Raw genomic sequence first — 17,820 nt, 5'->3', positions numbered from 1 at the left:
AAATATAATACTGTGTATTCCTCTATGAATATGTAGTATACCTATGTTTTGTTTATGGTATTTGATTTTGTCCATTTTAACTTGACAAGGCCTGGGAAAGAGCAGTTAGGATTAGAAGCAATTGCACTTCTTTGTGAGAAGAGCTTTAGACATCAGCTACGTATAAGATCAATGATAGTGGTCCAGGTATTGTTTGAAGCCTCCAAAACTGATCACTGTAATAAAGGACACATTCCATCTGCTTCAGTAACAGTTTCCTTGAGCAGTCTTGAATACATTTCTACATAACTACATAAAACATCTGTAGAGCTACCGTTGTTGTTACAGAAGTGGGCAATCTTGAAATAGGATCATATTGCTAACGATTTAAATTCCATTTCTAGTGTGTGTGAATAGCAGTCTTTTGGAGATGCACTTAAATCATATTAGATGTATAAAACAATTAATGTAATTGTTGTTGTTTTCCAATAGCGTGTATTAAATATTTATGTTGTTTGGCAAAGGAAAAATCACAACTATCTCTTTCTGCCTTAGAACCATCTTTCTGATTTTCAGTGTCATATGTAACAGTTTGTATAATTTGTAGGCCTTCTCTTGCTCCACTCTTATAACTTGTATCACCTTGTAACATTGCTGTCACATGGAATAATGGTTGTGAGCTCATGTTGAGGCATTCTTATTTTATTCTTATCAGTGCTTTTGCACTGATCTGGCCTGCATACTTGCATATAGATTTCATCTTACTTTGATCATGCTTTTGCCAGCATTTAATTGTTTATCTTCCTTTTTTGTTCTCTCCAGGTGTTTCACTGTGTGCATTTTGAGTGCCCTGCACAAAGTGGTACCCACAAGGATGAGGGTTGTAAGGAAGTGGCAACGACAGAGGTGGGGACTGGTGAACAGCAGCTTGTTTCTCGTCCTGTTCGAGCTGCAAGCACTAGTTCTTTGCATTCCCCTCCTGGATCCACCTTGCGTTCGCATGCTCACCAACCATAAAGGAGATTGAAAGGGAGCTTTTGCTGCCCCACTGACGTTATATAAAATTATTCAGAACCTTCTTGTGCTGGCACCTTTTCTTTCTTCTTCACTGTGAAGAAAGGGGACCATGTCTTGTAATGCTGAAATGGCAAAGGCTTTTCCCAAGGACATGAAGAGACTGCTTCACTCTTCTCAATTTGTTCAAATCAGGCTGGTCTCCAAAGGGGGAGAAAATAGGCCTTCAATCTTCATCAAGTACCCCATTAACACCCTACCTCTCTAATCTAACCAAGGCAAGGAGAACAGAAGAAAATAAAAGGCAGAGCTACAATGAAAATCTAACATGACTTGAGCAGAATGGAAGGCATATGAAATAACTATTTGTTCCTTGAAGGCTTCCATTAGCAAAGAAAATGTTTATGGAACACATCAGTACAGAATATGTGTTATTTTTGAAAGTTATCCTTCATTCATATTCCTTTGTAACTAGTAATCTCCTTCAAAAATTGTTTTAACTCTGCATCCTGCTTTCTCTCTTATTTTTGGCTGCAGCAAATGCTGTGCAGTAGATTAAGGAAATATCAAACATGTTTACCTGCTGAGATGCAAATTCCCTCATTCATCAGTGGGATGTCAAGAAAAGCCTTTATGATATCAACAAACTAATTAATGGATGCTGTATTAATCTTGACCCTAGTCGGCTTTTCAAAGCACAAAATTGTCATTTCTTATAGTCAAAAGGAAAATTTTGAAATCAAACTTCTATCTTGAGAAAAGCTTATTTTTCACTCATGAAGGTGATTACTTAAATTTCACTCATATTTCTAAGACAACTTGCAAGAGATCGTCAAAAATTTTTGGTCTAGAAAGTGAAAATTCATCTGGTCACTGACAAGCAGTTGTTCAGAATACAAAAGAAAGAAGTTGCAGAAAGCTATTTTAATTCAAGAAATTATGCTTTATGGATATGCTCAGCCTGGATCTGAATTTAAGGGCCACATAAACTTTCTCATAGTCTTCATAGTGTTATGCTTTTTACACTGAATTGTAAGGGATCTGGCTCTCATTTTACATCACAGAATTAATTATCCATCCATGTCTGGATTAAATTGCTTATTACTTCACTTATTCGATGTGTTTACACATTAATGAGAATGCAACCTCTCGCTTTCCAGATCCAGGTGACTTGGAAAAGCTCCTTGTTGGTCTTTCAGCATGTGAAGAAGTGTTTTGGTATTATGACAAACACTGATGTAATTGGCAAAATTGATTAGGAGGATTGTTATTCCTCTCAAAGCATATGCTGGAAATGTCAGCTATCCAGTTTTATGAACATGGAATTTCCTGTGGTGACAAATAGCCTTGTCAGAAGAAAACAAAGCTAGTATAGGATAAATATGGTTTTCCTTTGCATTACCATAGTGATAAAATGAGCTACATATCAATATAGCAAATAGTATGCTAATTTATCACAATATGTAATCTGAAAAAATTTCCCTGCTGTGTGCTGGTTGTGCTTAAAACTGGAAGAAATACAACAAATGGCAGCAATGAATCAGTAGAAACACCATAGGAGAAATGCTTTCTCTTTGTTGTTTCCCATAAAATTGACTAGACTTCATCAAGAATATTACAGTATTTTTCATTGCCAAATTACTTCTGAGTACTGACATTTGCATGCTGTCCCATCCCTTCCCACTGTTGTCATCTGTCTTGTGATGTGTGTCAGTGAAGATGCATGCAACTTCATTGTCTATCATTTTTAATACATGCCACGGCCGCCTCATTTAGCCTTGAGTTCTGAGGCAGGATCTTGCTTATGAGCCAGCACCCAGCCTTGGCTGCCGATTACGTTATGGCTCAGAAACCTTTGGAGCATGATAGAGTTGAGACTAGCTACTGGGGATGCAATTGTTTTGTGTAAGTGTAGGTCCAAAAAGTTGGATTTTTTTTTCTTTTGAGAAGTAAAAGTACAAAGATTGTAGTTGTAGTCCATGCAGGAACTTACTGAGATGAATGGAGCATGTCTTGTCTTTGGTAGTTAAGACCTTTCGTGTCAGTGATTATATTTCTCTGCAGTTTGATCAAACAAATGTACTTTTTCAAGTTGTGGACACGCAAGGGATGTAACCTAGCTGTTAGTCACTGCTATAGAAAATATTTAATTTAAAAAATAAATAAAAAAAAAAAAAGAACAAGAAAAAGAAGTTTGTGCCAGATGTTCTGAGTTTAGGCGCTCAGAGAAAGAACAGGATTTTCAGTTTGTAATCTTTGATGAGCACAATTAATTTTTTGGATACTAATAAGCCTTACAGACCATACGCTATTGCAGATTCTTTTTGATCTTGTTCTATGACTCACTGTTGAAGAAAAATGTCTGTTTCCCATGACATTAGTCCTCTGCCAAGAATCTTAATGAAAAGATAAGAGAGAATCTCAAAGCAAAAAGAATCAGGTCCTATAGAAATAACAATTCCCACCCCAAAAATCATTCAAAACAAAAGCCAGTATAGCACTGTCTTTTCTTAAGGTCTTTATCCCTTCCACAACTTAACAATTTCTACCTTTTTATTCAAAGAAATAGTGTCTAAGGGACCTGAACTGTGCTTGTTCTTCTAACATTATCCACCCTCAAACACCCCCAAAATCTTTGTGGCCTAGTATAGGTCTCTGCCTTAAACACAGTGCCAGCAAAATATTACTACTGGCAAAGGATGATATCACACAGGACTGACCTGTGCTTTTGTGTGAGTGTTCTCATGCTAAGTATTCTCTGCATTTATTAACTCCTAATATGAGATGAAGCTCTTGAATGTTCTTCTAAAATCTAGTGTTTTTTTTTTTTCTTGCAGTGGAAATGAATTGTGCTGTTATGGCTTAATATCAGGGCACTTGTAAGCATCAGGGTTTAACTGAGTCATGAGACTGTAATTATTCAAACTACATGATCACTTTCTTTAATTACAACAGAGGTTGAGCAGAACCGACCACCTGTTCATTGCATTCTTGTCAGAAACTCTAAGATAGACCTGTTGTCAGCTTTCTAGACAACAGAATTAACTATATTGCCAACACTGAACCATTTTGTCTAGTTAGTACTTCAGCTGTAGTTATCACTATCTTTAAATTCCCTTGTCCTCTTTTTCTCTTATTTTTATTCCATTGATTGAATTCAGACTTAGGGCCAACTCCTATGTAGTTTCTAAATTCTCTTTATTTAATGAACTAGTTCCAAGTGAATTTTAAAGATTTTTATTCACAGAAATCTGTGGCCAAAAATTAACTTCAGCAAGTGTAAATTCAGTATTTGTAAATTTCTAAAGTAAGCAAAATTGTGCAGCTCTACTTTCAAACAAGCTCTAAAACAAGTTTGAATGACAACAGGAATGGCAATGAGAGAAATTAATCCAAGAATTACATGAAAGACAGCAGAGAGGAAGAATTGCCCAGTGTTCTTAGGAAAGTAACTGTTTTTCATTGCACTTTCCTTCCTTTACAGCTCCATTTAATCCTTTTTCCATGCAAATCTGTTTTGCTTGTTCAATATGACAGTTTATGGTGGAGCTCTGTGTTTTTCATCATTGCTGAAAAGTTGAAATGAACTTAATGCTTCTTCATCTTTACTAATCATAACAACAAATCAGAGAATCTTCAGTTTATTACCTGACTTGATTTCCATGAGAGAAAAGAAAGCAAATGATATCAGTAGTTTTTTTACTTTAACTAAATTAAGTTTCCTAGCCAAATGCATGTGAATGTCTACTCACATGCTTTGTACACTGAAGTCAGTGTGAAGATCAGAAGGCATTTTTGTCTGATTGTTCCATGATCATTCTGCTTATACACTGTCACCCACCCAGAGACCCTTGATATGGAATCAGAATTCAGCTGTGATTTCAGAGGAAGTAGAAAAGCTATACATTGTTTTTCCCCTAAGAAAATGTTTGTTGGTTTCTATTTTGACAGGTGATGACTTACCATCAAATTTGCAAATGAAAGCATTGGTAATTTGTTGTTGTGGCTGGAGCAGTCAGCAAATACCAGAGCCAGTGGTATTTAATGGAGTATTTAAGAGTAGACATTTAGGCCTGTATGTTGTTGTAGCAGTTGCTAGAGGATAAAACTGCTTAGAAGATAGTACTCTGTGGATCCCAGAATTCTTGAGGCCTGGCTCCCTTTCCCTTCTCTTGATGATGTGTTCAGGTTAGAATCCTCAGCTGTCTCTGAACTGGTTCCCAGCAGTTGTACTAGTTAAATTACATGTAGAAGCTCCACAGGTTTTGTACAGGATACAGGTAATAAAAGTACTGGGTCAAATTTTTAATGGAATACTGTATTCACATCCCACATACCAATTTTAATCAGAATACCATATTCGTATATGTGTTAAATGGAGCTTATCATTTAGCTTGAATTTAGAATAGGTTCCTAAAACTCCTAAACTGAGGAAAAACTGGGTGAAATGTTCATATTCTGTGGTGTGGCAGGATGTGAAATCACTGTTACGGTTGCTTAACGTGTGCAAATGTCTAAGTAAGGTATGGGTGAGCAGGTCCAAAGCTGGTTTGGCCGAAGTTGTTAGGAATTGGTGATCTGGCTGTAGTGAATAAAAGAGAGCAAATCAAATGCTTATCTCAAAGACATTTACGCAGTCCAGTGAACACAGACATGTTGCTCCTAGGTGCCTTCCATGTGACTTGTGCTCTTTACAGAGTGTGCCTACATTTAAATTTTGCTAACTGCTCAAAACCACCAACAGACTTCTCAAAGTCCATTCATGAGCTTTATTGCAGTGTTGTCTGGGGTAATGCAGAAGTCACACCAAGAGTCCATGACAGAATTTGAGTCAGTTTGTCTTTGGAAATGGTTTTATTACAGAAACAAAGCGCAGATTAACATAATGTAGTATAATATGAGGAAAATGCAAGTATCTGGTACTTACACATAGATTGACTAGATTTTCTAACACTGTGTGTATTTGATTACTATGATAAAAATAAAAACGGTGGAAATAAGTGAACAACCAGTTAAGTAATATGCCCTGGTAGTAGATATTATCAGCCCATCAGGAAATCAGAGTTTTTCTTTTCCCGTTCCTTCCAGCCGAATAGAATAGCATAGGTAAATGTTCAAAAATAAAAAAGAATAATTGATTTGTTACATAAATCCCATCGGAGTTTAGATTATCATAGCTAAAAATCTGAAGGAGTGGTGACTTCTGTCTGCTTAGGTATAAATCTGCCTCCCCAGTGCCTCCTGCTGCTTAAGGCCCTGAGCTTTTGTAATGGATGGAGAGCTACACTGTTAGTGCAGTGTAAGTACATTTCTTTGTCAGATCTTCTACTCATCTCTTTTGTGTTTAGCATCTTGGCATATCCATTCTGTTAGAAGAAGGTAAGCTGGTTTTTCACAACTTTCACAGTTACTCATTGACTCCTGCAGGCTGGCAGATACATCTCTACAGCTGCCTGTATTAAGCAGTTTGCAACACTGTTTTACAACAAATGCTGTATGTCCAAACGGTACCAGCTGGCCTTGAAATATCTTAAGTTGGGCTGTATTATTGTTGAGATGAGGGTTTGCACCTCTAAAACTCTGTGCCATGCAATTCAAGTGAACAGTAGTGGCTGCAGATTCTTTCTGGAGAGAAAGTAAGGAATTTGCACATGTACCAGAAATAATTCATTTTCTGTGTTGCTTTTGTTCTACATCCCATGTCTCTGCACTCCTGAGCTATCATTGCTAGGTGGTTTATGATTAGTACCTAGAATCCAATAAATAAGTTTAACAATTGACATCAAGAACTTTTGTCTTTAATGAAAAGTTATATTGAGTTTTTGAAGCATGATTTGTCCCCTGAATTGTTTATCAGCATCTTCTATAGCTGGAGTTGTGAGGACAAAGGCTGTAGAAAGGCTGTTATATAGTTGCATGCATGCATCTGTTTCACAAGTTGAAGTGACTTGGCAAAAAAGTGTTTTTACATGCCTTTTTCTTTTTTTTTCTTTTTTTTTTTTTTTCCTTGGTGTTGTGAATTTTGGCAAGGAATCTAGTTTAACTGAATGTGGATGATGAACTGATGAAGAGAATGTAATGCAGCAAGATTTTATTCATTTTAATGGGAAGAGTAACATGAAGGTCTGATTCCTGTAGTCTGAGCTACTTCTGCTTGTCTCCTGTCCTCACAGCTCTTACTTTTTCCTACAGGATTCCCCCAGTCTGCCTGTTTCTCCTTTTTGTTTTCTCTCTATCTGGAATCATATTGCTGTTGCTGCATTGTTTCCTGGAACTTTCTCTAATCTGGGATATATTAAGTATTTAAATTTATTTTATTTAAATTTACACCTTTTTTTGTTATATACAGGATTCAGTAACCTAGTCCCAGTTCATTCACATCAGATTTAAAAGTCAATTACTGTTAATCTGTTAAGAGATAGTGAGCTTTAATTTGACTGTCTATGGATATGGAAAATACTAGCTGTTTTCAAATTTCTACTTTAATAATCTGAACTCTGTTTTCCTTAAGAGAAAAATCAGTTGAGAGATTTTCTGTTGATTTAAGTAGTAGGTCAGGCTTTGCGTGGGCTTATCTAATTTAAATCAAATATAATTGTGTTTCTTGTTCATTGTGATGTTCACATATGTTCAATTTGTTGGTTGTTCATTGCTCAATGTTCCAGTTGTATATAAGTGTTGTTTTCTCAATAAACTGCATCATCAAAAGTGAACCTTGAAGGAATCTGCAACTTTTCAGAATACTTGTTTTGGCTGCTTGTAGATTCAAATATTACCCTGAGCATGTGGGCTCTTTGTGAGAAATATAGCAGTGCTTCACAATTCAGTGCCCATGTCTATTAACTTTCTCTGTTATATTGCAAAATTTTCTTTCCTTCCTGCTTTGCTCAATTTCATTATATTGGTTTTCTTTGTGGAGTGGTGGTTGCTATTGTTCCTTCAAATATTGTAAGTTAAATATTATGAATCAGGCCAAACAGAAGTTCCATTTTAATGAACTTTTTCCACTCATTCCTATCAGTGCTCCTCTTTCTCAGCTGGTGGTAGTTTATAACTCTATGATTATGTTCGCCTTCTCTGTAGCAATTACCATTTTATCTTGATAGTCTTGTGCATTAAATCCCTTCCCTTGTTTCTCATGTTTCCCAAGCATCCATTTCCCATAGCCTGGTTCTAAACTACCTCAGACCTTGCTGTGAACAGATACGAGATTCATTTAAAATGAATACTTTGTCGTAGTCTTTTAGATGCTAAGTGCATGTACATGGAGCTTAATCAGCCTGCCAGACAGCAATTGCATTGTCAGGAGCACAGTCTCTAGAGTAAGGCATTTAACTGGCATGAATTCACAGGCACACCCACTGGGGCTCCTACTCAGCACTCTTTCATGAAAAACATTTAAGGAGCATGATTTTTGATGTGGGAAATGTACACCTTTGTGGTCTCAGTTCTTCGAAGGAACGTGATATTGCCTGCACTGGACTGTTTTAACCTATTTTTTATTGTGACAACCGTTGGAAAAGTTGTGACATCACACCTTCACTGCTGGTTGGTAGGAGTTGCACTACTGCATTGGACTGTGCTTATTAGGTGCAAATAATCCCCCACACAGCACTGTTTGCATGACCTTGGTAGCATTTTATACTGCAGTGGATATGCATTGCCAACCATTTGGGCTGATCAGGTTTCAGGGAGAATGCTGGTTGCAGATTGCACTGCAGTGATCTGATCAGTAACTTTGGGAACTGCCTGATTTTGTAAGTTAACCACTCAGCAGTCTGGTAAGCCTTGGTAGTACTGATTTACAAGAAGATATTCACATCCTCATTTTCTATGAGCTTGTAGAAAAAGAAGCATCACAGTTCTTCTCTGTAACAACCAACGTGTTTGTAATGCAAGTTACAGTTACTAAACAAGCATAATCCATTCTGTCCATTCTCTAGCACTATATTAACAGTTTGCATGAACAGCTGAAAAACAGAGGCTTCTGAGAGCAAGGAAGGCTAGCTCTGGATTTCTTATTTAAGAGTTTCAAAGAGCAGCCAAACTCTCCACAGTGAATACAGGACCAGATAATGCTGAAATCAAAACATCAAGTGAGACTCTTGTGCTTTGTACTCTTTTCTTTAGGGATTCTTCTTTTAAGTATTTAACTTCATAGAAAAATATAGGATATATTTAAAATAGTGATGACCAGAAATGCGCCTTTTCAAGAATGAGAGGGCTGTAATTTGAGAAATAAAGTGATCTTTTTATGTTCAAACACTTATCTGCAGTTTTGTTAAAGTAATGGTAGAGCCTTTCTGGTGCTGTTCATGTATTGCATTTAAGAATTTGTGACATCTGGCAGAATTGGACGTAGGTCCCAGCACAGCAAGGCCTCTATTGATGTGGAGCTCATAATGCACCTCCATTAATATCAGTATAGAAAACACTGGGCACTTGCATGCCAATGGGCTTCCTTGAAGCTTTGAAAATGCTTGAAGCTTTGAAAATGCTGAAGTCAACAGCTGCAGTAGGCTACTACCAGAAATGATGAATACACAACCTTTGTTACCTGCTAAGTGGAGAGACCAAACTCAGAGGTCAGAAGTATAATGCCAAATTGTAAGTTCAAACTGAGATGCCATAGTAAACCATTAAAAAAAAAGGCATAATATAATTAGATCTGATTACTTTTGTGCATTTATTAGCTGTAAAATTGTTAATGAGTTTGACAGTTGTTAGGTTTGGAGACTAAGAGCTCAGTGATTTGAAGTGTCGTATCCTGCTGTTCCTTTTTAAAAATGGATGTATACATTTTAGAGCATAAACTGCCAGTCACCTAATGAGGTGACTAAATTTAGACATTTTTAACATATGGGATTAGTGATGCGAGGAAGACTTGTTTTTGAAATAGTGTTTGCCTAATACAGTACAGGCAGAATGTAAGCCAGAAAGTTGTATAATCCAGTCAGTGAAAAACAACTCTGAAACCATCTGCGTTCCCAGGCCATGTGTCCAAGTTATAAAGAAGGTGAACACTTTTTGCTCTACCTTAATGAATCAAAGGCTTCTTGAAGGCTTTGAGAAATTTCCATTGCAGCCTTCGGGCAAAATGTTGGTTATGTCCAAGATAATGCAGTTCCTAGCATCGTGCTGAAGTATTATATGAGAAAAAAAAAAACTTACAAAACATAGAGAGGAGAGACAGGTTGGATGAGAGCAAAGTGTGGAAGAAATATTCTCTCTGGTAAGGATCTAGTTTATCTTTGTACTTAGGCTTGTAAAATGGTTCCTAAATGAATAGGTTCAGAACATGAGGGAGTGCAGACTGAAGTCTGCAGACACCTTTCCAAACAGAAGCGGAGTGCAGGGGCAGTTGGTTGCCACAGTCCAGGGACTTTTTTCCAAGTTACTTCTAATTCTAGAGGATGGATTCACTTGTTAACAAGTAGTGGCAATCTAGGAACAGACACTGTGACAACGTCATGTGAGTTGGAAAGACCAGATACATACCAAGTAAAAATCATTTTATTTTCACTATATGAAGCAAAATGCACATAAATGGGACATTTTTGTTAATCATTTTGTAGTTTGTCCTCTTCTGACTGCTACTTGTATACCTTTGTAGGCTGTGCTCAACAGATCTTCTTGTAGGTAAAAAAGAATTAATCATGTAAGATCTCACTTGAGTCTCTCTACTCCTGTGCTTTCCCATTCTTTCCCTTTTTCTTTTCAAAGCATTTACCAATATATGTTATTCTGTAGCAGGAAAAGGGTGGGGGGTTGTTTGATTGGTTTTGTTTGTTAGTTTGTTTTTGTCTCTGAAGTATCAGTAAAGCAAAGGTATATAGGAAAAAAATGTATCCCATTTAATAATCTCAAAATTATTTTCTTTTTGCAGCAGTCATTGGGAAATAGCATGTGTCTACTCCATGCAGTGCCAACTTTAGTCCCATTTATGTACAACTGTTCTTTGCTGTCTGTTTTGAAGATGTTAAGCTTGGAAGCTGAAGCTTAAATTTTTAAGCTTTTAGTTTTTGAAGGCTGCATGACTCAGGGAGAAAAAGAAATAACCATAAATCTTCACTCCTATCAGCAACAAACAGCCTGCCAGCTGCAGGTTTCCTCCTGGCTTGCAGAAGGGACACGGGCCAGTTATTATCAGTGCATTCATGGAAATGCTAGTTTCTCTCATTCTGTTTGATCAAACAAGCGTGGTTTTTGAATGTTAAGATTCATGGCGTGTGTCTTCGGGATATAGTGGGATCGCTTAGCACTGAAATATCACCATCTCTAGGATACAATCAAACAGGCAAGAGGGGGTATTTTTAGAATGTGAAAGGTATATTTGGCTTCTTATTTTTTGAGCACTTATTCTTTAAGAGAGGATATTCTGTATCCTGACAGCTCAGTTTCTTTAAGCCTTTGGAGAGAGATATGGTCTCCTTTGTCAGGCATCCCTCCTTTGACAGTAGTCCATAGCGGAGTAAGATTCATAAAGAACCTTATCAAAAGCTTTTTGGAAACCTACATATAATACACCAAATTGATCACTGGTACCATTGTGCTCACTGACTTCTTCAAGGCTCTTAACATATTTATAAGGTAATTATTTCCTCTGCAAAAGCCATCCTGAGTGTCCCCATTTTGTTTACCAAAGAGAAAATGGAGAGACAAGCCATGCTTCTGTGTACTGTGGAACAGTTTTTACCCTTTCCTATCTGCTCTGAGTCATACACTCTTACCCATCCCCTATATCATTTGGACTCTTTCACTACTGCATTTAGTGTGATTTTAGAAGATGGGAGTCACTGCTCAGGGTCTGTGTGTAGTGTGTATTGCTAATCAACCCACACCCAGCCAAGGAAGCACAGGTATGGACGCTCATATCTCTGTGTACCCAATGGATGCAAACTGCTACAAGCAAATCAGCTGTGGGCATGCATATATCTGGACAATGAGAGATTCCTAATTTGAGTTGTAGAATTTGTGAGCTTTGAAAATATGGACTGTTGTATTCTTTGTTAATAGGCTTTGTTGATAATTCCAGGATTGCTGCTGAAAATATATAAAAGTAAAAGGGATTCTAAGAATAGCTAATAACTGCCTTTGCCTTGGAGCCTGTGCATGAGACAAAGTCAGAGCTGTATTTGGAGGTATTTATTTTTTGATAAAAAGCTTTTTTTGCATGGTTTCTTGATTTACTTAGGCACAACATGTAGGAAGAAATCATGTACAAACAAGTGTACTTGAATATATCAATGTGGGGCTTAATAAAAGAATATTAGAAAGGTTAGGGTATGTCTGTGGCTCCCTAGAGCAGTTCTACAAGTCTGCTTTGCTCAGCAAGGCAATTTGCTATCAGTCTACCATTGCAATGGATTAAATAGACGCCACTGTAAGGATCTCAAAAGGTCTTGCTTTCTATCATTCCCATGAAATGCACATTTAAGATGTGTATTTTTAAGAAATCAGAATGAGAATGTGGAACAAATAGGTGATTTGACAAGTGTGTTCTTTATGCTGAGTGCCCTTTGCAGGACCGCTGATAAATTGTAGTTTTTATTCAGACATGACATTATCATGTTCTGTTATCAGCTGCTGATTGAAAAGATATTTTTACTAAAATGCTGACACAGTGTAGTTTTACTGCTGCTTGCACTGTCCAGATTTCAACATCATATAATGGAGATGATACTTTCTCTTACAGAAGTATTTTTAAGCTAATAGTATTACTATTAATAAATAGGATTTTATTAATATAAATGGAAAATATGCCATGATACTTTTAGCCATGCTCCAAGCCAAATGGCACCAATAGAAGTTTGCTGCAAGTGCATAAGCTTGCATTATGATAACATTTTGATTTCTCATGTTATTAATGATAATATGAGACAGAAACAACTACCCTTCTAAGTGATCAGAACAAGGAAAGGAATTAGCCTACAGTTTAGTTGCTGCCACAGTAATGTCTAGGTTAAAACCTATTAGGATGATCATAAGGGAAGAAAGCTCTGCCTTTGTGACTGAGGGTATTAGAAGAAATGTTTTCCAGCAAGAGCACAGGAAGAGATAACAGTTGATATGTACACTTCACTCTCTCCTGTATGTTTAATGGTACTCTTTCTTGGCCTGCTTCCAGCAGCTTTCCTCCTCTTTGTGCTGCTGTAACTCCAGTGCAGAGGGGTTTCTATCAGTCACAGTGAAGTTCTCTAAAGTTCAGTCTATTGTGAGGAAAATGAAGCACGTCCTTATTATACAAACACTTTCTTTTTGCATGTTCTTATTTAGAACTGATGAAAATATTTATTTAAATGCAAAGAAATGCTCCTTTCTCCAACTGCAGACCTGGAGAATTATTTGGGCAGAGCACTGAATACAGCATTGGCAATTTCAAAGTCCTAAAAACTAACTGGGGAAAGTTTTGCCTCAGCTTTAGTTTAGCCCCTGGTTAGAAAAGTCAATTAGCTTCAGTAGTCTTTCCACCTTTCTGGAATTGGGAGCATTAGTATGAACATGAGTGTTATCCTGCACACTTATTATATCTTAATTCCTCATTAAATTGACCTTTCTTTTTGTTTGAAACCAGAGTGGGACAGCAAGAAATCCTGTAGTCTTTTGGCATTTGCAAGACTCAGGTATGATTGATGGAGTGTTTAACAGCTCCTGCAGCCCATTACACTTGCACATAATTTTTCTGGTGATGGGCCAGTATTTGGACATTAGGGTGTATGACTGGGATGATTAAAGCTTCTCCTCAAAGAGGATACTATTACACCTTTCATGCTGTTATTCATACCAGTGACCTCAAAAACACAAACTGCATGTTTATTAATATCCCAGAGTATTTTTTTTCCTGTTTTTCCAAGTATAAACTTTGGAAACAGTGGTAGCTGCTTAGGGAAATGACTTTCTCGATTACTTAAATGTAACAGTTTCTAAGTTTAGCTGTTAAAGGTCAGATTCTCTCTCAGCAAGATAAGGAAAGGCGATTCATCTTCAAGAAATAATTCTTTGGCCAGACATGAAGGAGCTCATGAAAAGGCCTGTCCCTTTTCTTTAAAGCTATCGTGATCCATAGTCAAGGAAGTGCTCTTGTAATGACTGCAAGGATTTTCAGTTGTATAAAGATGAGAGAGAAAGTAGATGAAACATGAATATTGGGGGCCATATAAACCAAATGACCTGCAAGTAAGGTTGGTGTTCATAACATCTGCTTTCCAAAGCTGCCAAATCCTGACTGTCTAAGCAGTCAGAGAGAAGTAGGCTGGATACTGAAGCTAATAGGTATCTACATTATGTGGACTAAATCTGATCTATAATTCTTTCCACTGATTGCAATATGAAACAGGTCACATCAACCAATGATGTCACGGGTTGAGGCATAGCAGTAGGCACATAAATCTAAGATAACATGGAGGGACACTGCATCATATTTAATGGTTTGCTTTTACTGAGTTGGAGATGCTTGGGTCATATCTAAACTCAAAATATCAAATGTTTTCAACTCGAATCCATATTTGCAGTAAGGTAACTACAGTACAGTCTCCATCACAAATGTCACTTGCAGCACCTCCCCTTTTTTACTGAACATTAAGGATGATATAAGATTACAGTTGCACTCGTGATGTAACTGAAGACACTATTCTGGGCTAGATGCTATGCAAATGCCTATTTCAGGTTTAGTTTGAAAGTGTCACTTGATCCAAGGAAGATACTAATGCATTCCATTTCCCTGAAAACATTGTAGAAGCGACTAGCTGACAGCTATAGTGTAAATTTTACTCCTGAGAACGCGAAGTAGCAAGTTGCTTTATCATTTTCTTCCTCAAATATAAACAAAATTGCCAAGTTTTTTTTTTGGAGTAATTTTAATTTTGACGATGTTAGGCAACCTTATCTTTCTCAAGATTAATGGTTTTCCTTACGTGTCATTCTCCCTATCATTTTTTCTTTTCCATCCCTCTTCAGAGCCACATTACTGAAGCACAGCAGATTCTGACAAACAAAAAGAACTTTGTACATTTTATTTATCATGAAAGTGCTAAAAGTCTAGCTTTTTAGCTCACTTAATCATTTTGACAAGATGGCAATACGATGTATCATCACCAGACAGATGACACTAGACAGATGACAATACTAATCCTGCAGTAGGCTCTCAAGGGAGATTTTTATTGTAAAAATTGACATATATTGTATCAAGGTGAACATAATGCATTTAGGAAAACAGCAATTTGCTACTTTGTGTTGTTCAGTCTATCTCTAGGTCTTTATCAGCTTTAAGTCAGAGTTTCTGCTAATCTCAGCTGCCTCAGACTTTGGGCTCTGCTAAAACTGGCTGGTCCTTCACGTCAGCCCCCACTTCTGGAGCTGTTGGGATGCTGATGGATAGCACAGATGTTTGCTTAATGGTCATTTCCTCAGAGGCTCCTGTCAGAGCTGTTGGCAGGGTAACAGAGGAATTACCTGGGAATTGCTAACTCACTTTCACTGAACAATAGACCATTTTATTGCAAACCATGTTTGACCAGTTTCTGAATGTATGAATTGCTTTCAAAGAGAAAACTGTTCCTCGCATAGATGATGTCACCCACCAGATGCTTTGTAAAATCCATAATTTTGCTGCTGGATGGGACTGATGTCTGAAGCTTCTAATGGGATAGAAGTTCTTTAAAATGTATCTGCCCTGTTTAGCAGTTCTGGAAGAAGAAGATAGGCAGCAATCTCTAAGGAATGAGGGGGAAAAAAAGCCCTAGAGTGTAATTCTTGTTTTGAGCAGAAAATTCTACCCCCTTCTTAAATTCTAATCCCTTCTGGTAATCACTATCTGTCCTGAAATACGAGGTCTGATTACTTTTTTCTTTTTTTTTTTTTTCCCATTGTAAATACCAGTAGGAAGAAGAGCAGGCTGCAGGGTGGGGGAATGGACTTTGCTCTACCCCCATGGTTGCAATCAGGTGTTAGAAGCATTGGCTTCCAATATGTTATGCTGCTCTTTTTGCTGCACTGATTACTTGCTGCGCCTGCATGTTGAGCTGCTTTTAACTCATGTGCAAACTTTGATCTTTCTGTCCTTTTTTTCCTGGCATTAGCATTTGTTCTGTGACCTGTTCAAGAGACACACAGCTCAAGCTGAGACTGTTTAAGCCTTGCTTATGCCTGCCGTATGTTGACTTACCCTGAGATACATTTTTCTTGATTTCTCTGATATATTCAACGCCACAATCCCCATATGGTTACTACTTCATTGTGTATTCCAGTGGGAGTTTATTTTCTGCTTCTCAAAGGTTTGTCACACAGGCTATCCTTAGTGGAACTCATTGTGTGCCTGGTTCATCTAATTATCCTCCCTAGTTAGAGATGCATCAGGCGCTCTGAGTTAAATTGGGGAAGGCTTTTAAAGTTGGATATCTGAACAGTGGAAGCTGTAGAAACAAAGAGTGAAAAAAGGGCACCGTATATTAAACAGCAACATTCTAAGATGGGAGGCAACTTGAGTTCCTACCTCCTGCAGCTGACTGCGTCTCAATTTCCACTGAAAAATGAGGGGAATCAGCAAAGAGAGATACCCCCCTCCTTACTGCCCCCTCAGTGACCTGGTGGGCGAGAGCAAGTGCCCTGGCTTGCTTAAGGCTCCTCTTCCAGAGGACAGCAGGAGTCAGTGAAGCCAGAAGTCACACTGGCAACTCATCCTAAGGCAGTCTAAAGAAATGCAGACTAAGTGAGATTCTTCAGAATATTTTTTGTATACTTAGTGCTGTATCCCAGCACTGAAGAAGAACCAGTTCAGATCATTGCTGAAGAAAAGTAAATGAAGATGCTGCCTTTTCCAGTTAGGAATAGCACAGCATAGTACAATTTACGATACTGAATGTTTATCCTTCAGATATCTATTAAATTTTTCTATTCCTACCCATATTCACAAAGGAATTTCACATAATGTCCTACTACAATTTCATCAGATGTTGAAAAGCAAGACTAAAGGATGTCACCGATTTTGAGAGGCAACAGTATATGCGTATCATTAAGAAGGATGAATTAATAGTAACAAACAGCACTGGTGTGAAATAAGGCATTATCTTAAATTACTTTTGCTTTGTCTTCCTTTTGATTTCAAACAGAAAATACACTAACAATTGTCATTTTCTGCCCAACAACCCCAAGGTCCTCTCTGCTAATTTCTTTCTCCCTCTTAGTCAAAATCAGGCAGATTGGTGACACCCAAAAGCTGTGAGTCAGAGAAAGACATATTCTAAGATCTGCAGCACATGCAGTATTTATAGTTACTGCCTACGTTATTACCTCATGCCTCTAAAGTATCAGATATATGGTACCATGAAGGTAAAAAAACAGGAATAGTAGACTAATAAAAAAAAATAAAGAAAAAACCAAAATCTTATCAGATGTTGTTCTGAGAAATAATCAATTAGTTATAGATACTGCTTGTACAACTGCTACTGTACAAGCCTAACAGTAACTCTTCACCCACACTGCTAGATAAATAATGCTTTAGATGTATGAATATATGCTCAAGGGTTTAAAATAAAAAGCACAATCACAAGAGTTTGTTTGATCCTGCTCCCCAAGTCTCTCACCTAACTGGCTAATGCATATAAAAAAAAATGAAACAAGGCAGGCACAAGAAGCAAAGACCATGTGTTATATTTACCCATGCTTTCTACTCTCCCAGTTCTACTTCATACAAATCACAGTACTCAGCAATGGTCTTGCACAGTCAACTGCTATAAATTCCAGAGTTTTGTATGATAGTTACACAGTAAGCAGCACTGTTTTACACACTAAATCAAGGAGGTTTACCCAAGAAGCTATAATATCAGCTGC

General features: G+C 37.4%; 1 protein-coding gene across 1 annotated transcript in view; it reads left to right on the top strand.

The window, feature by feature from the left end:
* Positions 1 to 7,706, top strand: part of BTBD9 (BTB domain containing 9) — a 111,847-nt gene extending 104,141 nt beyond the window's left edge. Inside the window, exon 12 of the mRNA XM_042884972.1 lies at positions 802 to 7,706. Coding sequence (XP_042740906.1) covers positions 802 to 996 — 195 coding nt within the window. The 3' untranslated portion in view covers positions 997 to 7,706. The remainder of the gene's footprint in view (positions 1 to 801) is intronic.
* Positions 7,707 to 17,820: the final 10,114 nt, after the last annotated feature.

This window comes from Lagopus leucura, unplaced genomic scaffold (genome assembly GCF_019238085.1).
Source record: "Lagopus leucura isolate 7727_CA_CO unplaced genomic scaffold, USGS_WTPT01 Super-Scaffold_73, whole genome shotgun sequence".
NCBI lineage: Eukaryota > Metazoa > Chordata > Aves > Galliformes > Phasianidae > Lagopus > Lagopus leucura.
The sequence above is the reverse complement of the archived record's forward strand: the minus strand, read 5'-3'. Positions and strand labels throughout refer to the sequence as shown.